The following is a 19,965-nucleotide window of genomic DNA, read 5'->3' on the forward strand; positions in this document are numbered from 1 at the left end:
CAGAAGGTCACATGTAGGTGGGAACCATCTCATGGTTTTAATGGTTTCCAGTCCAGCAGCTGGGTCTGAGGGTTCTAAGAACCAGAACCAGAGCAGGTCAGGACAGGGACAGAGGATGCTGGTGAGCTTCAAAGGAACAACTGGACCTCTGAGCAGATTGATTTTGGTTTGAGACGTTTCAGAGAGAAAGGAAGAGACACTCTAAGCACCGCCCACAAAGGATGGCAGTACAGTTAAAGAAAAAGAACAGAAAGCCTCAATCAGCCCTAATCAGCCTCCTTTACTCACAATCAGCCTCCTTTACTCACAATCAGCCTCCTTTACTCACAATCAGCCTCCTTTACTCACAGTCAGCCTCAATCATCCTCCTTCAGCCTCAATCAGCCTCCTTCAGCCTCAATCATCCTCCTTCAGCCTCAATCATCCTCCTTCAGCCTCAATCATCCTCCTTCAGCCTCAATCAGCCTCAATCAGCCTCGTTCAGCCTCCTTCAGCCTCGTTCAGCCTCAATCATCCTCAATCAGCCTCCTTCAGCCTCAATCAGCCTCCTTCAGCCTCAATCAGCCTCCTTCAGCCTCAATTATCCTCCTTCAGCCTCAATCATCCTCAGTCAGCCTCCTCCAGCCTCAGTATCTCTCTTTCAGCCTCAGTATCTCTCTTTCAGCCTCAGTATCTCTCTTTCAGCCTCAGTATCTCTCTTTCAGCCTCAGTATCTCTCAGCCTCCGTCAGCCTCCTCTGCTGGGGAATGGAACGTGTGTGGTGTGTGAGTGTGTGTGGGGGGGGTCTGCTGAAGCGAGGGAGCGGCAGCTCGGTCAGCTCCTAGCAGTCCTCGTCCTTGTCGTCCACGACGCCTTTGAGCCGCAGCCGGGCAAAGTCCTCGAAGACGAAGTCATCGTCCTGGGAGACGCTGCTGAAGACGAGACAGACAGACTGTTAGAACCCGACCCATTACCATCGGATCAGATCGCCCCGACCCTTACTCACTTTGTGTCGAACTCGATGAGGTTGGTGTCGATGGGCGGGTCTGAATCTGGCACGGCTGAAAGGCAGAGGATAGGGTGAGCGGAGGATACCGTGGTAACGGTGAGCGGCGTGGGCGTGTCTCACCTGACTGTGGGCGGGACGTCGGCAGCTCCACAGGTTTTGGATGCATCAGGATGAAGGGCAGCTCCACCGACACGTCCCTGAAAACGGAACAGAAACGAGCTGCTGAGTCCAGAATCACCAGAACCAACAGCCTACGCCCATTTGGGCCAACAGAACCAACAGGATACTATGTTTACATGTATCCTGTCCTTCAGAATCAGGGGCAAATGGACTGAACCATTTGGATGAGAAGAATGTTAACCGAGCAGAACCTTTTCTGGATTCATGATCCATCCCAGAGGAAGCGGGTTAAATTCTTTTGCAGGGAGAAACAGTTTAATGTGGTTCCAATCGGTTTCCATTGTTCTGCACTTTATTCTGGTTTCTATCCACTTCACTTTTAGTGGCATGTAAAAAGGCCCAGAGGAGGATTAACTAATGATCCAGTTCTGATTTATAGGAACCTTTTAGGCAGTGGTGACTGGCCAATAGAGGGCGCTGGGGCGCCGTCCTACATCCAATGACCCTGATTAAAGCATACCAAAAAAAAATTTTATAATTTAATTTTAAATTAAAACGTAAAAGATTTCGAAATATATCTTTACATATTTTTTAGATGTGCAAGATAAATATTTAATCTTCAATGACTAGTAAAGCGTCATTCCATTTTTCATTGGATCGTTTAAGTATTTCTATCATAAGGCACAAAAAAGGTCCATTGACTCTGGTTTATTTTGCTTTCCCCGCCTCCTTTTACAAACGTCAGGATCTGATCCAGAATGGATAAATACAGCTAGGACTGATTTATAGCACTTTTTAGAAAAGGCAAAGAAGAATAAACAAACCAGGATTCACATGGAACATAATATAATATAGTGTATTTTTTCTAGATGTTTGTTAATTTGCATAGTTGCTCATAAATAAACACATTGTCAGAAAATAAATAGTTTTTATATATTAAAAAACTATAAAGCTGACTAATAGATGGAAGTGGTACATTACTTTTTTAGGTTTGTGACATTATATTGGACCATGTAAAACACAGATTTGCCTTCAAAAAGCGTGAGCAGGGTAGATTTATGTACAAAATGTAAAGCTGTTCATGAAATTACGTTTTGTTTTTATGTTTTTTGTTGTTGACATACTGGTGTGATAACTTAGAATACGTTTGACTGGTTTTTGGTTTACATCTATTTTGAATTTATAACCCCCCCCCCGGGTGAAACTCCACGAGCCGCCACTGCTTTTAGAGGTCTCAAACGGATCCTAACAAGACACAAAGCAGAACCTAAATGGACCCTAACTCAGCACAGAACACAGAGGTTCCCCGTTCCATCTCTCCTCAGTCTGGGTCGGGTTGAGGAGAACAACATCTGCTGACGGTCCAGCCTCAGCTTTCTTGGTCTCCGCATGATGCAGAACAAGAGGTCTATAAGCTGCTCCACTAACAGGAAGTGACATCAGAGGAGCAGGAAGTGTGTATCTTACCCTCCACGGGACACCACCAGTTTGACCTTGACTCTGTAGGACACCAGGATGCCAAGAACCTCCTTGTTGGTGACGTCCTTCACTCTGGAGGAGACAGAAGGTCATGTGACCACAGAGTTACGGCTGGGCCTGTATGTGTGTGTGTGTGTGTGTGTGTGCGTATGTTACATGGTGGAGGAGGCCAGGTTGGTGTCTTCATGCTTCAGCTTCCCGTCCAGAGCCAGCCCTCTCTTCTCTCGGTTCTTGTCCAGCGTCGGGGTCAGAGTGTACACCTTACAGAAGGTGGAGCTGGATGACACCTGGTCGCTATGGAAACCACAAGCTGCTGTTAGTCATATGCTTCAGATGGGCCCTGCTGCCTCTATAGGGCGCAGCCTGACCAATATGGAACAGTTAGATCTGGTCTGAGTGAGTCGGACCTCATGTTCTAGAACCTTGGCTGTTTCACAATAAATGTCCTCGTGAAACATCAGCCTCAGCACTGTTCCACTTCACAAGAACACAAAACCAAGAAAGGACAAAGTCCCTGGATGTTGTTCTCTCCCCTCTCTCTTTACCCAGCATGCATCAGAGCAGACGTCTGTTCTCCAGACTGACAGCTGTCCCAGCATGCACTGCGGCAGCAGCAGCTTCCAGTGGAGTTCTCACAGAGTATTAAGCTAAAAGTTCACTTTTTTGTTGCTGTTGTTCTACAAAAGGACGTTACAAGTACATTTTACATTTAAGCGTTACTATATGGCCCATTTGGACCTCCGAGGCGAACTGTTGCCAGGGCTAACCTTAGCCTCTCTCAGCAGAGCCGTGGGTGAAGTACCGCTGGCTATGATGGAGCGTTTTTTTTATGTTGCTTTATTTGGAAAAAGTTAATTCGACTTATGTTTATATGACTGTGTTAATCATTAATCCCCCACTAAATAAAAAAAAGTGATAATTTATCATTACGTAGAGACTATTGATAACAGAAATGCAGCTCCAGACGAGCCCAGCTTGTTGAAGTAACAAGTACGCTTCTGTTCCAATTGACCCATATTCATTCTGTGTGCTCCCGTTCTCCCAGAGTCCAGACATTCCCGTGTTCTTGTCAAGAACGTTCTTGGCGAGGACATGAGTCCGTACTCGCAATCTAGTGAATTGAGAAACGGCCCTTTATTTCTTGCTGGGTGAGCCTCCTGAAAGAACAATGTTACCCCGGCTTCAAAGAACCTGGCCCAGTTTAAAACAGTTCCCTGCTTTGGTGGTGCAGTGGTTAGCGCACACAACCCCTTAGTCCTCGACGCAGCCAGGGTTCAAATCCGACCTGTGGTCCTTTGCCGCATGTCTCTCCCCTTCCCTGTCAGCCTACTGTCCAAAAAACGAGCCACTAGTGTCGTAAAAATGAAGAGGAAATCCAGTTTAAACTGCTTTATACTGTCTCTAAACCCTTTAAACCACGTGAACAGAGGTGGTTCTGAAAACCTTTAGCATCCCTAGCATTAAGGAAACCAGTATACCAGTTTAAACCAGTTTCTATCTGGTTGTTTACACCAGCATGAACACTCACATCTGAACGGATCAGAACTGGTTTCCCTGCAGATTCTCTCATTCTGGTGAAATGTGGACTTACTCTGCTTCCAGCTGGGCCACTGGACATTTGTATTGGGCGGTGCTGAACAGACAGATGTCGGCGTACTGACGCACTGCAGGGAGCAGAACACAAGCAGACGGGTCAGAAAGGTTCTGGTCAGAACCATGAGGAGGAGCTGGAAGTGGAGACGGGAAGAAGACCTGAGATCTTGACTCTCTTCACCGTCTTGGTGGAGTTGTTGGTGACGTGGACGTTCACGCTGATGGGCTCCCCGTGGTAGTACAGCTGCAGCAGAGCATCATGGGAAAAACAAGTTTGGTCAGAAAATGTGACTCAGGAGCTGGACTAGCGGGTCATGGCGACGGCGGTTACCTCCTTATCTAAGGAGGCCTCCAGGTGCAGGGATCTGTCGGACATCAGGAAGCTGCGGGTCGTTTCCACCATGGGCTGAGGACCCGGTTTCTCCGGAGCGTACTGGACCTTCCTGATCACCAGGCGCACCGAATTCCTGCCAACGACACCAGCCTCAGCAGCCTGGAGGGGCGCCCCCTGCAGGTTGCCACGGTAACGCGGCCCAGAACTCACCTCTTGTGGATCTTCTCCTCTATCGTTTTGGCACAGAAGGCTCTGATCTCAAAGTCCACGCCGCAGGCCTGCAGGACGACAGACAGAAGGTTCACAGCGGTCAGATCAGGCCATCAGAACCGCGGTTCACCTGATCACAGCTGAACCCATTCAAGGGTTACGAGAACCAGAGGTTCTGCCTGATGTTGGCCCAGTAAAGGTTCAGACAACTTTGTCAGATTCTTTAAAGGTTTTAAAGCTGTTAGATGTTCTGAAGAACAACGAGAACCGGATCACCCTTACCTTCCCGGTGTCTTCTGGGCCGGGTTGGAGGGTCACTGAGCACGGCAGGTTCTGAGGGATCTGGAACAAAACAACAGCAGTTAGAGACCAGAACCCGCTCTCGCTTCTGATGAGGCTCCATGGTGACCAAGAGCCTTCATCTTCTGAAACCTCCTCCTCTAACCACCTGCTGACATCACCAGGCCCCCTCTGGCAGCAGGGTGGCCTGGATCCATCAGAACCAGAACTTTCAGAGCCTTCATTATTTAATTGGTGCTGATGACAGATGTTCATCTGAGCTTCGTTGCATCTGATCTGATCTTTGACTAGACCGGCTTTAGTTTTATGGCCGGTTCTGGTTCAGGAAACAGTCTTGATGCGAAGGAGAAAAACTGAACCAAAATGATCAGAACCAAAGGCTGTGGATGTGATGGAACTGGGTCAGAACCTTTAGAGCAGATAATCTAAGGCCGTCTGGTGCGCTGCAGCACCATCATGGGCGGGGGTCGGCAACTTGTAGCTCTTTAGCGCCCCCCTTGCAGCTCCTTGGAGCTTTTTCAAAAATTTATGAAAATCGATTTTTTTTTCTTTTTTATATGGTGGGCAGTAGGTCAAACAAAAATGTATTATGTTTTCCAATGCTGTAAACATTTGGATAATAAATACATGTAAACATTCATTTGCATCATAGCCATAGAGTCATGGATCCCAAAGGGAAAGAAGGAAGATAGCTGGTGAGAAAAGAGGATTCAAAGAATGGACCGAATCATTTGCTTTCATTATCAATGAAGCATTGCCTGCATTTTTGCTTGGTAATGAGAGGTTGTCAAAAAATAAGATATATATATATATATTTATAAATAAAGAATTTGGAAAGGCATTTCCAGGGAAGGCTAAATATGCAGCTGATCACCAGGCTGGGAGGAAGAGAAAATGTGCAGAACTTCTGGATAAATCAGAGGAGCTCAAAGATAGTTTAAGGAGTGGATTGCATCTCCAAACTCCACTACTGCTGCTAGTTTGGTTGTGGATGGAAAACCTTTTACAGATCAAACAGGTAGAGCTCTGATGCAGGGATGGGAACTTTCTTCCATGTTTTCCCCAAATCCTAAAAAATAAAAATAACACCAAGCAATGCTGGTGATGGAGGATGTGGGATATCAGGGTTAGAGAGCTCTGCTCTGATGGATGTCAGTTCCTGCTTGGTTCCTCATGACTCAATCAGCTCCTCCCAACAGAAACACGTCCACCATAAAAAGATTCCTTTATCCTGTTTCTATAATTTCATCAATGCTTAAAAACTTAAACCGTGCGGTGAAGGGCGGTGAAGCAGCGTGCAGTGAGAGCGTTCACCGCTCCTCCATCACCTCATGATTTGTGACATTTGCTCCAGGATAAACATTTAACCATGAATGATTATTAAATATTAGGGCTGTCAGTTTGAAAGCGTTATTAACGCGTTAACTGCTTTAGACTATAACGCCGACATTTTTTTAACGCACGTTAATCGCGCATCAAAACAAATGCACCGTGCGCTTTTGTTCTTTATTTTTCTGCAGCGCTCGCTGTACTGTTTGTTTTACCCTCGGTGCTTTCCGTAGCTTCAGGAACGCTAAGTTTTGGGAGAGACCGCAGCATAACAGACCCGTGCTTTGAATGAATGAGCAAAAATGGCCAGCAGACAAGGTATCCTGAATGATAAGTTTCATTTTAAAGTTATCCCAGAAGGCTCTCTTGACAAAACCTGAGTCCTATGTCTATGTTGTCCAGAAGAAACGAGCGTCTCACTGGCTTAGTGCCAACAAGACAAAGAAATAAATTAAGTCATGTGGAATGCACTGCTGCTGCAATTCCTGTTCAGACCAAAGGAATATTAAAGCGTTTTGAAAATGTTCTACATGTAAAATGTTATGTTGTTGAGATGACTGCAAAGCCCAGTTATTGTAAATTCGTTTGATTTATTTATTATTTTGTGAGTAACTTTATTTTATTTGAATTAAGTCTGAATTTCATAACGGAATGTGCACTTTATTTTAACACTACATCTTTATTTTTGTCCTATGTTTGAGAAAAAACTTAATTTTATGGAGTTCTTTGAAGTACTGTTTACTGTTCTGTAGTTTTGTAATTTTTTTTTTACAATTTTTGAATAATTATTGGCCGGAATTTAAACCAGGATATTTTTATTCTAGTTTTTTAAAAGTGCTTTAAAAAAATTAAAAATTAAAAAAACTTATTATATAAGCAAGTTTTTTTTTACATTATTGCACATTTGCAATTTTTAAAATGCCCAAATAAAATAAATAAAATAAAAAGATAAAATATGCGATTAATTTGCGTTTAATCTTGAGTTAACTGTTGATATTATGCGATTAATCGCGATTAAAATTTTTAATAGTTTGACAGCACTACTAAATATTTAAGCCTACATAGTCCTTTTCTATAGTGGGATAAAACACTTAGAGCCCGTGTTGCCATAAGAGGCTGATAGAAGACTTTTACATTTTTGCGGCTCCAGACAGATTTTTTTATTTTTGGTCCAATATGTCTTTTTGAGCATTTTGGGTTGCTGACCCCTGATCATGAAGAACCAACACCGACCCTGTTTGACTCAGACGGCACAGCTCCTGAGGTTCTGAAGGATTAAAAAGAGAGTGCATGGCCCGACATTTGGGTCGGTTCCAGATGTTTTGTCTTCATAAAACCCGGCAGGTGAAACGAGGCTGCTAAAGAACCAGAACTCACCGTGAAGTAGAACGGGTGGGCGTGCTGACCCAGCTTCTTCAGCAGACGCTCCTGCAGCCGACTGTTGGACTTCTTCTCCTCCGGAACCGGAGGGAAGGCCTGCAGAACACACAGAACCTTAACAGCCAATGGAAACAGAGGGATTCTAAAGGTTCTAGTATGACTAAAGGGCCGGATCAGAACCCTGCAGATGTTCTTCACCTGGAAGGTGGAGATGTAGAGATCCTTCCGGAACGACAGGCCCAGAACGTCCAGGTCCTCCCGGCCGTAGCGGAACGCACAGGTCAGAGTGACGAAGACTGCAGAGAAAGAGGAGTCAGTCTAATGCTGGAACGGGCTCACCAGAACCAAGGTTCTGGGTTCTGAACACATCTAGGCCACCAAAACCCATCTGTTGCTCTCTACAGCCGGTTCTGTCCTGTAGACCCCGGTTCTGGTCCAGCTCACCTTTCCTGTCCTTCAGGTACTCTGGGTCGACCAGAATCACTCCATCTGGGAGGAGAACAGTCACATGGTTAGAACCAGAATCAGACCCAGTTTGAAACCTTTGGTTCTGGTCCAGTTCTTACCAACTGGGTCCACGTGGTCCAGATGATCCACAAAGTCCCTCTTTCCCAGGTAGACTGTGAGCTGCAAGGTCAAATAGAACCATCAGATCCGACTGAACAGAACCTCTACGTGTCCCTGGGGCTCTGAGGTCCGGTCCGGCCCGTCTCTGGTCTTTAAACCCTTGAGGTTCTGTTCTGTCTCTGGACAGGTACTGGTAGAACACACTTTCACAGTGTGTTCTACCAGAACCCGTCGAGTTCTGGTCTCAGAGGAACATCATCATAATGTCAGTACTGGGTCATGGTTCTGGAGGACCGGACCCAGGCCTCCACCACAGGGCCCGGTTAGAGAAGGAACCAGAACTCACCTTGCAGTTTGGGCTGGACTTCTTAAAAACCCTGAGAGGTTTGGAGAAAAGAAGAAAAAAACAAGAGGTTAGTGGAGCGGTTCTGGACCGGAACCGGATCACGCTGACAGAACCGCTGTAACAGCAGGAGCTGCAGGTTCTTGTGGGCCGGGCCAGGGCCTGAGGAGGTGAGTAGAGGAAGTTGTTGGCTTCCTGCGGTGCTGAAAGAAACGGCGGTTTATCTGAAACCAACAGGAAGTGGTTGATCTGACTATTATGGGATGTCTGCCTCTGCAGACGGAACCCCTGAGCTCTCAGCAACCGGCTTTGCAGAGCGGTTCTGAGGTGGACCTGTCCTGCTCATCCGATCCGAAGGAAACTATGAGGGCCCCGCTTCACAGCCCGACCCAAACAGAACCGCTAACGGGCCTCTCATCTCTCACAGGTCCCAAACAAACAGAACAAGAAGACGACGTGAGTGGAACCGATCCGATACCTGCTGCTGATTACTGTACTTTCAGACATTACCAACGGATTTGGGCTTTAATTAGAACCAGAACCACTCCAGATGCAGGCTGAGACTTTGACAGAACACAATGAACTCATCCAGAACCACATATCGATATATCAGTGAGGGTTAACCTTTGACCTTTGGCTCCTCTGGACAGATACCAACCAGCCCTGATCCCACTGCCTCACTGCTAAAACGTTCTAGAAATAGGTCAACATTTCTTAAATTAGGTTTATTTAACCTTAATTTCAGTAGGTAAACAAGATGATTTTACTCTTAAAAAAAGATAATTAAATAATATACAATTGAAATGAGAAAATGCTATTTTTTTCCCTTATTTTAAAGTCGTAGTGAAGCGGCTGTTCCAACCGTTGCATTTCTGAATTCTCCCGAGTGGTGCACGACTTTACACGAGTGAATAAAGTGAATGTGATTGGTCTTTTATCAAGGGGGCGGATTATTGTGGTGGAAAGTTCACAAGCAAGTTTGATTGTAGCGGTTTCTCTGAAGAATCTTTGCTAATCAATTAGCAACTTGGTGCTATTGGTTTCCCAATGGGAAATTCCATTGGGACCAAGTAGCACAACATTTTATGACTTAGCAACGACACTTTCAAGGAACGCTATGGACAGAGGAAACATGCAAGAGAAGGAGAGTTTTGTGTCGGAGGTCGTGGATGAGTCTCCTCCGTAACACATTTTTTTTTATTCAGTGGAGGAAAGCGGGGAGATGTTGTGGAAGAGGCGGCAGAAGCTTGGTTTGGTGTAGAAGGCTTCCAGCCATACATGTTTGAGCACTTGCCTCACAACGCTGCCAGTTCTGTTAGCTCTACGCCTGCTGAAGACACAGACGTCCATCCCAGTGAATACTGGGACGGAACTCAATGGGAAAGGAAATGATTCTTGTGTATATTAGCTGCGACATATGAATCAAGATGCTATGACCGAAAACATTTGATTGACAGATGACCGTTGATATATGATTGGCCGACTTTAGGTGTTCAGGCTGACGTAGAACTAACTGGCCTGCATAAGATAACGGGGGAAAGAAAACACAGATTTCTTTTGGGACAATATAGATGTCTGATAAAGAGCACATTTCTATACATGTTTAAGCCAGAATGATTTGACTTTAAATATCACTTCCCTATGACTTTAAATGTAAAACATCTTGAAGTTGTCCATGTCACAAAATTAATTTATTTTAAGAAAAAAATGAATTATTTAGATTTCATTTTTATTTTCAGTGCTGGCAGCAGCTACCAGTCCAGTTGGAGCTGCTCTACTGGACCCAGTGGTTCTCTGGGTTCTGGAGAAGAGACGACCTTTTGGGCCATGTTCTGACCTCTGCAGAACCTGCTGTGGCGCTACTTCCTGCAGCTCGGCCAATCACAGGGATCCTGCCCTACAGAGCTGATGACCTCAGCATGTTTATTCCAGCAGCAGTGGCTCCACCTGGGAATAACCTCCACCTGCTGCTTCCAGCTGGAGGAAGCTGTTGGAGCAGCTGCTGCTGGAGTGACGCTCCACCTGAGCGCCCTCATCGCCATGGAGACGAAGCTCTGGAGGTTCACTGAGGCTCAGCTGCTCGCAGCTTGACAGCAGATCTTCTGTTAGTGATGCAAATATCTGTGCTGTATAGTCAAAGTGACCGTCAACCAGATGTTGACTCAGCAGTTTTATGGAGAGAACTTCAGGTTAAAGGATTTTAGCCTGAAGGAACGTTCCCTCTAAACTGAAGCTCTTCCTGTCAAACAGGAAGGAACCGATTTAGGGATAGGGCTGTTCCAGGATCAGAGAGAAATCATCAAGAGATTTAATCTGGAGCAGAACCCTTTGATCCAGAACAGGCTGAGCTCCTTTAGTTCATCCATGTTCACGAAGACTTTATGAAAACAGTAGAATCTGCTCTTTAGAACTAAATTAATACAACAATAAACCCGATGACCTAAACAGATCAGTTCTTAATAATCCTTCTCATCATGGGTTCTAAACTAGCTTTTTAACAGATGTGATCTTCAAGATGATCTGGATCCTTCCAGAAGAACTCTCATCAACAAACTCTAATTTTCAGACAGGATTTATGTTCTTAGCTTCTTTTAAAGAAGCAACATTTTCCAACAAAAACCCAGAAGAACAAACATATTAGATATAAACAGGTGAGAACAGGAAGTCAAATAATAAAGAATATAGAAGGTCACCGTTCTGAGGACTCAGGATAAAGGTTCTACTGATACATGATGTTCTCATAAACCAGATCAATAAAACTTTCAGTCTATACCTGGTTCTCCTCTAAATGTCTCTGGAACTGGAACGTTTCAGAAAGTTAACTGGTTTAGCTGGACGGATGCTACATTATCTGGTTTCTAAAGGTTTATTTAGTGGAACATTCAGTGGAACCGGTTCCCATAGGTTCTAGGACTGAGTTCTGGTTCTCTGGACTGAAAATGATGTTGCTGTTGTAGTTACCAGATCTACTCGGGACCCTTGCCCCTTCTTATAACGTCAATATATGGTAACTCCACTCGGACAAACTGTATTGCACAATTTTCTTAAGAATCAAATCTCTTTTGGAGTCTCAACACCTATATTAGCTATTATTTTACATTTCATCGGCGATCTAAAGTATCCAAAAGTAAAAAAGAATAATTCTAAGTCTTGAAAGAAAGTACTTCGTTCTAAGACTGAGCTCTGATATTTAACAAGATGACAAGAAAATGTCTCAGCTTATTTTTATTCTTTTCATTTAGATCTGAGGACTTAAGGGACAAATGGAACATCTCAAACATGACTTTCGTAGAGAGTTTAGAGAAATAAAACAGTAGTTGTAAAAGAAGCTAACCTGTTAGCTAGTGAGCAAAGCTAGCCACAGCGCTACCCAGCTCCCCCCCTTTATATCGTGGTCATGCAGTTACTTTGTTCATCATAGAAAGATTTCTTTCAGTGTTTAATCGATCAGGTAAAACCTAATCGATCATTAGACACGCTAACACTACAGCTGCTGCTGACTCGGCACACAGATGCTGCGTAATGTTATTATCGTTGTCTGGGCAACAACGTTTCACATCATGCTGCAACGTTCAGCCAATCCTGTAGCGTAACGTCACTGGCATGAAGCAGGACCCAGCAGATCTGGTACCTACACCGTAATGAATCGGATCAGGGCAGCACCGGTACTGATAGTTTCCTCATTTTTCTGCAGGTTCCACGTTCCAGGATCTGGTCTGGCTGAGCGGTCCAACAGAACCACCTGACCTGTGGTTGGAGACCCACAGGTCTAACTGTCTGTCCAGGTGAACAGAACTAAGCCTATTTGGATCTGAGCTTTAGAGGAGAACCATGACAGTCCAAAGGGAGGACTGGTTCCTCTGGCCCCTGACCTTAGGACAGGAGGAAGAAGGACTCCTGCTGTCAACGGGACAGGTCAAGAATCTAACAGTTCAGCTGCTTTTAGGTTCTGATGACCAACAGCTTCAGCTGTATAAGGCTTCAGATGTTCTCCATGATGGGATCTCCAATGGTTCCCTCCCTGACCGCCACAGCAGTACCAAACACTAACCCCCAGCATGCCACCAACACCCCTGTGTTTCCTTTAGGCCGGTTATCCTCCCGCAGCAGTGTGTCGCAGTGAGCTTGTCGCAAATATTTTTGATTTATGCCTAATATGGAAGCGTGATCTGTGCTGTTATTCCATCCACAACGCAAGATGGACAATCAGGAACTAGCTGTGGGTCTAGATACAGCCGAGGCAGGGAGGAAGTGGGGGCAAGTTTATCCGACATCGGAGGGACATGAGGGCGAAGAAGAGCGGGGATCCATGTGGAAAAAGGGTCCCAGCGTTCTCGCACACCTCGCTCTTCTAGCTGGTCAAAGTTAACGAGTCGTTTTCCACAATGGCGATCATACAAACGAAACAAGCCGGTAAGGTACCAAACAGGAAAAACGCATAATGTAGCCTGTCTGCGGCGACCTACAATTCTGGACAGCTGCAGTAGAGTGTCTGCAGAAGGGGGCGGAGACATACCTGCGTTCACTGCGACACACGCAGACGACCTGGTTTCTGAGTATAAGGCCCCGTCCACACGAAGCCGAACCCTGGCCTAAACGCACAAATTTTTGACCAAACCAGCCTCTCATCCACACGAAGCCGGCGTTTCGGGGGTCTGTAAACGATCTTTTTTTTATTCAGCCTTCAGAGTGGGAAGATTCTGAAACGCCGTTTTCGCGTTTCCATCTTTAAGCTCTAACCGCATTTTTTTTTTTTTTTTTTTTTTTTTACACGCATGCGTCATAGCGTCGCCTCTAAACACGCATGCGCGACACAGTATCACAACAACAATGGCGCCGTACTGTGTTGAATGGTTGCTGCTAATGCTACTCACCCTGCTGTCGGGCTTACAACAGAATCTTCTTCTTCTGGAATATCTCCAGGAAGAACAGAGCAATATCGACGACATAGTTCAGCACATGAATTTGACTGAACCACGAAAATGGACCCGCAGGGCAACCATGTATAAATATTAGTGCACATGCCCAACATTTCGTCGCCTATTTTTGCTTTGGCACCACAGCGCCACTTACAGGCCTGGCATACATTTTGCAGCGTTTTCATGCATTCGTGTGGACGCTCACGTTTATTTTACGTCTCCGTCTTTACGACAAACGTTTTGGAAAATATTAGCGTTTCGTGTTCGTTTTGACTTCGTGTGGACGGGGCCTAAATCAGCCTCACCCCTCAGCATGCCACCAACACCCCTGTGTTTCCTTAGAGGACTTGCTTCTCTTCCAGACCATCTGAGGGAACTGCTCAATTATAAAGGTCAGAACTCTGAGAGCCAAACTAAAGCACGTCGGTGGCACCAGCGCCTAATGCTGTGGGATGGATGCTTTGGATCTGGAGGATCGGGTGAACCAATTTTCAGGGGACAGCATTGGCATCATAACCAGAATCAAACATTTTAATGTTTTGGACCCCTCAGAATGAATAAAGCAGTTATTTGTGTTCTGGTTCAGGTTGGGTCACTCAGCGTGTTGGTTCTGATGGTTCTGAATGAGCGGCCTCAGCTGTGACGATAGGTCAGGAGGAATATTTAAATGGGGAACAAATCTGATGGAAAACTGAGAACCTGAGGAAAGTTTGATGAAGGTTTGATTTAAAACTTCTAAAGGAGGGAAACTGATGAGCTCTGCGTCTCTCACTGCCCTTCAGTCCTTTCAGCTTCTGGGTCTGATCTGTTCATCCTCCATCATAGTTCTGGTCCCTGTTCACCATCAGGCCTTTTCTTCTGTTCCAATGTTCTCCAGATGTTCTGCGGATGTTTTGGACATTTCTATGGTTGAACATCTATGAGCTGCAGCCTCTGGAAATGATTCCATCCCATCAGATGGAGCTTAAAGACCTCAGAGACTGATTGAGGCAGCAGCAGGTGGGGGAGGGGCAGTGTGATTCAGCTTTTTCAACTTCTTTAAACAGATCGAACCCAACTTTAGAAAACGGATCCCATCTAGAACCACAGCAGAACCGTTCTGGATCAGGACCTGTTCTGTTATGGAGGAAACCAGCTGTGGAGAGATCACACACAGGCTTCATGACTTGGAACCAGAACTCTGGATCCAGAACCCGACCGAAGCAGAACCACTGAGCTGATCCTGAGAGAGTAAAAACAGGACCCAGAACCTCCGGGTCAGAACCTCTGGGTCAGCAGCCTTCCTCTACCCATCAGCAGTGTTTACATCTGGGTCCCCCCCTGCCCACCAGTTTCCTGACAGGAAGGCGCTGGCAGGAAGCGGGTCGGGCTGAACCGCTCGCTGTTAAAAGTCAGGAACTCCAGGGCTTCAGATTCTGGCCCGACGGCCCGTCGCCGAGTCCTCCTGAATCGCATTTACAAAACAAATGAAGTAGCAGGGCGGTGGTTCTGGTCCAATTCTTGTGCAGCAGAACCTCTGACACATGATCATGTTCCTGACAGAGAGGACAACAGCAGAACCCGACAGCAGCTCAGCTCACTAAGTTCTGTGGAGGGACCAGAACCTCCAATATGTTCCAGAACCCAAAACCTCTTCTAACCCGGTTCTGGCCCAGATCAGAGAACAGAACCTGAAGCATCTCCCAAAGGATGACAGATCAGTGAGCAGCAAGCACCAGAACCAAAAGGTTCTGGACTAGAACTGAAATCAATAGATCTGTCATGTTTTCCATGCTCTTTTGGTTCTGGTTTCCTGGACCAGAACCAGGAACAGCTGTAAGATAATTGGAAGTTTTTAACATTGTTCCGAACAGAACCTCTGGAATCATATGGATCAGCTGGACCCAGAACCATGAACAGAACCAGTCTGGACCTGCTGCTTGGTTCCCTGAAGGTGAACTTTAGCAGAGATTCGGCACTTTGACCCAAACCAGCAGAACCAGACCCAGACCGCCTGCCTCAGTCCGGTTCTTCAGAACCGGAACCAGATGAGGCCTCTGATGGACACAAACTGAACCTTTAAATCTCCACTTCCTGTTTACTGGGTTAGAACCCGTTCATGACAGTCGAACCAGCACAGATCCAGCCGGTCCGCTGCGGGGCTCAGACAGAACCAGCACATTCGGTCCAAACTAAGGGAAACGTTGAACGGAACCATTTCGGTCCAAACAAACAAATAACGGAACTGTCTGTCAAATCAGAGTTCTGGTCCAATCCGCCCACCTGCGATCACGCTGCAGACCCGCGTACCACCGCACGAACCGAACCTTCTGTAGTCCCAGTAACGGACTGGTTCGGACTGCTGTCCGGACCGACGCTGGACCGGCTAACCCCACCCCGCTGGGCTAAATGTCCACAGGGAAAACAGAACCGAACCGGGCCCCGGCGGTTCTTTGGGCTAAGGTTCGGGTGCCAAACTCCAAACTTAAACTATTACCCCCCTCAGCCCCGCAGGCCCAGCTTCCTCTCCCAGAACCAGCAGAACGGCAGCAGCCGTTAGCCCAGCCCGCAGAGCCACGGCTAGCAGCAGCTAACAGCGGTTAGCAGCCTACCTGGTCCCCGCCTTGTCCCCCATCTCCTCGGCAGGCGGACGGCAGCAGATCCCGAATAAATGAGTCCTGAGCCGACGGTGTGCTGCTGGTTCTGAGGCGGAGTAGGTTCGGTCCGGGAGGCTCCGTTCAGCCGTCCATCCACCCAGAACTGGTTGGTATGCTAATGGGGTTTAGCGCCGCCTCGGTTCCTCCGAGCTTCCGCAACGGCTGAGTGTGTGTGTGTGTGAGAGCGGGGTTTGCTGTGTCTGTGAGGACCGATGCGCGCCGCTAAAAGCGCAGCAGCGAGGACTCCGGGGTCAGAGCACGCAGTTTCATTCCTGCTGAGGGTTCGGTGGCCGAGAGTCGGTCCGGATGAGGAGGAGAACCCAGAGAGAGGAGGAGAAGGAGGAGGAGGAGGAGGAATGAGGAGCATCTAATCTGTGTGTGTGTGTGTGTGTGTGTGTGAGTGTGTGTGTGCAGCCTGCGCAGATTGCGCAACTTCAGGTCCTCCACATCATGTGAATATTCAACAGATGATTCATCTGAGAGGAACTGGGCCAAGACCCGAACCCGAACCGGGGGCCACCGTGCCGATAACATTAAAATAATCAATTAAGAATTTTTTTTTTAATGACATTTATTAATTATCTAAATAAAATTAATTTATTTCTGCTTTCAAACTGATCTAAAGAAAACAGAATATGTGTTTTCTGCTCTTTTCCGGGCTGTCTCTGACTTGTGTGTTAGGATTTGGAACCGGTTCGGTCCCGTCCGTTTGTCTGTCCAGCTGATGGGATGTGTTCTGATCCAGAACAGCTGAGAGCAGCACTTCTCCATCCGTCGGTCCATTTCCTGCTGCTTATCTGACGGGTCAGGCTGGAACCCGGAAGTCCGGCCCGATGGGTCTGGATGGGTCCAGAAGTGCTGAGCAGAAAAAAACAACAAACACGAGAGGAGCACAGTGAGCTGGGACAGGCCGGGTCAGATGGACGGTGTCCAGAACCTTTAGAACCTCATCTCCAGCTCTTTGGTTCTGGTCCTGGAAGCTTCTGAGGGGGCGTGGCCACCTGAACCAGAAGCCCTGAGCTCCAGCAGAACCTCTGACCCAGAACAGCGTCACCCTCCTGGTTCTGACCTCTAAGTTCTTCCTGCCTGTGTTCTCCAGAAGAACCTGCTCCTCATTCTGCAAATGTTCCAGCGGCTCTACTGGACCGCTGGCCTGACGGGTCAGAACCACCACATGCAGGCAGGAAGGATGAACCTGAACCAATGAATCCTCCAGAACTTCTGCTGGACTCGGTCCAATAAGAAGTAAAACGGTCCAAACCAGCGCTCCCAGTACAGAACCGGCCCCTCTGTCAGAAACGGATGTCTTTGTCCAGACGGGTCAGAGATGGACCTCCATCCCAGAAGCTGCTGGTTCCTTTGGACCTTTTCATGACCCAGAACCAAACTGGGCCTTTTTTCTGGAATCAGCATGGTCCTGTGAGGAACAAGGTGTCGCTGAATGCTTCCAGGACCCGCTTGGACCCGTCTCAGGGGTTCTGAAGCTCTTAAAGTGGTGAAGATCAGCAGAACCTCAAACTGCTGTGAAGGAGTTCTGGTTCTGGTCCAATCTCCTTTACAACCTGGCTTCAGTAATGGAGTTCTGGCTCAGATTTCTGGTTCAGGTCCAGCATGGCGTCAGTGAACCTTAGCCTCATATGACCCGGTTTGGACCGGGCTTCAGCTGCGGTTCTATGATACCTTGGTACAGAGGTCGGGTCCAATTAGACACCCGGTTCTGTGGCTTTGGAACCAGGCAAGATAATCAGTACATTTGGTTCTAGTACTCCAGAGGTTCTGAACCAACAGAACCATAGGTTTGGACCCGTCCTCTACGACTGAGTTAAACACACCACAGAACCTCTAGAGATGGTGGTTATCACTCCAGAACCTTTTTAAAGGACGGGTCAAAGCTGACAGAACACACTACTAGAACCCTAAAGGTCTCCTCAGACCCAGTTCTGTAAGGAGATTGATGGTGGAACCCAGTCTGGGTCCAAAAGGTCAGTTTCCTCTGGTTCTGCCCACCCCACCCACTCCAGAACCAGAGGAGGTTACAGCCGGTTCTGGAACAATCCTCTGATCCAGAACACGCTGCTCAGCAGAATCATGTTGTGAAATCAGACCATAAAGAGGCGCTGCAGTCGGGCCTTTAAAACAGGACACACCTCAGAACCGGGCCGTCCAAACTGTTTCCATCAGGAAGTCCAGAGCCGACCCGGCTGCTGTCCCTGTCAGCCTCGTCCACTTCCTGCGGCTGTTTTGGATCAGCGCCGCCAACCTTCCTGTGGGAACTCAGAGGAAAAGATGAGCCCACAGAATCGGTCCGGGCTTTAACCGGGTCTAACCTTGGACGAACTGCATCGGCTCCACAGTCGCCCAGCTGCTGAATCATAGAGGGAAGTTCTAAAGGAGAAGTGGAACGGGTCAGGGAGCATGATCGGTCTGAATCAGCACAGAATCTCAGAATTCTCATTTTGAGGTTTCCTCTCGGTTCTGCAGATGAGACCATGACCTTTCTGGACTGAACCTGCTGATGCTCGCCGACGGTTCTGCTTCAAAGGATCCAGAATCTTTCTGGTCCATGTCCAGACGGCATATTCAGAGACCTCTTTAGAACGACCGGTAATTCAGGGACAACTGCAGACCACTGGAACCAACTGGAGAACAGAGATCTGAGCGTTACCATGGTAACAGTAGCTGTAATGCAGCGGTGCTCAAGTCCAGTCCTCAAGAGCTGCTATCCTGAAACTTTTTGATGCACCTCATTTTTAACACACTTGAGTCGGATGAGTGGCTCGTTACCTTGCCTCTGCTGGGCTAAATTAGGGGACTGAGCCTCTTGATTCAGGTGTGTTAGAGAAGAGATGCATCTAAAAGTTACAGGATGGTAGCTCTCGATGACTGGACTGGAGCGCCCCTGCTGTAGTGCCATAAGCCTGATTTATACTACCCTTTTGAAACTGTGCCAAGATCGGTCCAAACAGGGTAACCAAGATAACCATTGACTGTAAATGTCAGCTCATGATTTGCTTGTTTCCCTCTAGAGAGCAGTAGTACTGTAGATTGTCACTGGGAGGCGAGGAACCGTGCTAGCAGGCTCAGACTGGGAACGATTTTCGGCCCTCGCATTTTTCCATTGACATTGGCCCACTTATGTCCACACTCACCACATCAGCAGGGTTGCCAGATGTCACTGACTCACGTTTTCCAGCCCAAAAAATTTTCATGAACCGTCTGGATATACGAAATAAGAACCAAAGTCTATTGATGTCTTAGGCCATAAATCTAAAGAAAAATATTTTTACCCATAGACGGCCATCCTAAACTGCACCACAAAACCGATTGGGAAACAACCCAACCTGGCAACAATGCATGCAGACAAGATTGCATCTAAAGGAAACGTAAGCCTTTAGATGCAAAACCCCATCATGCACCGCAACATCTTTTTGCAAAATACTCTAACTTTAATTCAGCAAATATAAGAGGAACATCGTAGTTTGGTTTAAAGAAAGCATTTTAGTTTTATTATAATTTAGTCTGTTGCAAGGATTTTACAGTTTGAAGAAATAAATTACACCATATGCCAGCCGTCAGAAGGAGGTGCATGACAAGGCAGGGCTATATATACCGCATGCATCATCTAGGTAAGTAACGTCGTTTTACTTCTTGAGCTCCTTGAGTAATTTACTGTCACAGGTAGGAGCTTCATCCAGAGACTAAGTTTTGGGTCCTGTATGATTTAAGGAGGGCGGGCCCTCGCACTCTGAAATTAGGACCGGCATCAC

General features: G+C 46.9%; 1 protein-coding gene across 2 annotated transcripts; it reads right to left on the minus strand.

The window, feature by feature from the left end:
• Positions 1-524: 524 nt before the first annotated feature.
• On the minus strand, positions 525-16,523 carry arrb2 (arrestin, beta 2). 2 transcript variants are annotated; one of them, XM_015396946.1, is made up of 16 exons: positions 16,154-16,523; positions 8,647-8,677; positions 8,300-8,360; positions 8,178-8,222; positions 7,932-8,029; positions 7,731-7,829; positions 5,007-5,066; positions 4,725-4,792; positions 4,512-4,647; positions 4,340-4,424; positions 4,179-4,251; positions 2,744-2,881; positions 2,576-2,659; positions 1,109-1,185; positions 986-1,040; positions 525-908 (listed from the first exon to the last, which is right to left on the minus strand). In XM_015396946.1, the coding sequence occupies exons 1-16, from the start codon at positions 16,174-16,176 to the stop codon at positions 821-823; spliced, it is 1,221 nt and encodes a 406-aa protein (XP_015252432.1). In that variant the 5' UTR covers positions 16,177-16,523; the 3' UTR covers positions 525-820. The 2 variants fall into 2 exon arrangements, with proteins under 2 accessions (XP_015252432.1, XP_015252431.1); XM_015396945.1 differs by having other exon boundaries at positions 527-911; positions 16,154-16,521.
• Positions 16,524-19,965: the final 3,442 nt, after the last annotated feature.

The sequence above is a fragment of the Cyprinodon variegatus genome, unplaced genomic scaffold (genome assembly GCF_000732505.1).
Source record: "Cyprinodon variegatus isolate N-32 unplaced genomic scaffold, C_variegatus-1.0 Scaffold830, whole genome shotgun sequence".
Taxonomy (NCBI): Eukaryota; Metazoa; Chordata; class Actinopteri; order Cyprinodontiformes; family Cyprinodontidae; genus Cyprinodon; species Cyprinodon variegatus.

What these genes read in the sequence shown, in the direction of transcription:
- arrb2 (XM_015396945.1), bottom strand. Translation starts at nt 16,176, where the DNA reads ATGGGGGACAAGGCGGGGACCAG. An exon ending in GGACCACGTGGACCCAGTTG is followed by an intron (nt 8,223 to 8,299) that starts GTAAGAACTGGA and finishes TTCTCCTCCCAG; the next exon opens with ATGGAGTGATTCTGGTCGAC. An exon ending in GAAGAGAGTCAAGATCTCAG is followed by an intron (nt 4,252 to 4,339) that starts GTCTTCTTCCCG and finishes TGCTCCCTGCAG; the next exon opens with TGCGTCAGTACGCCGACATC.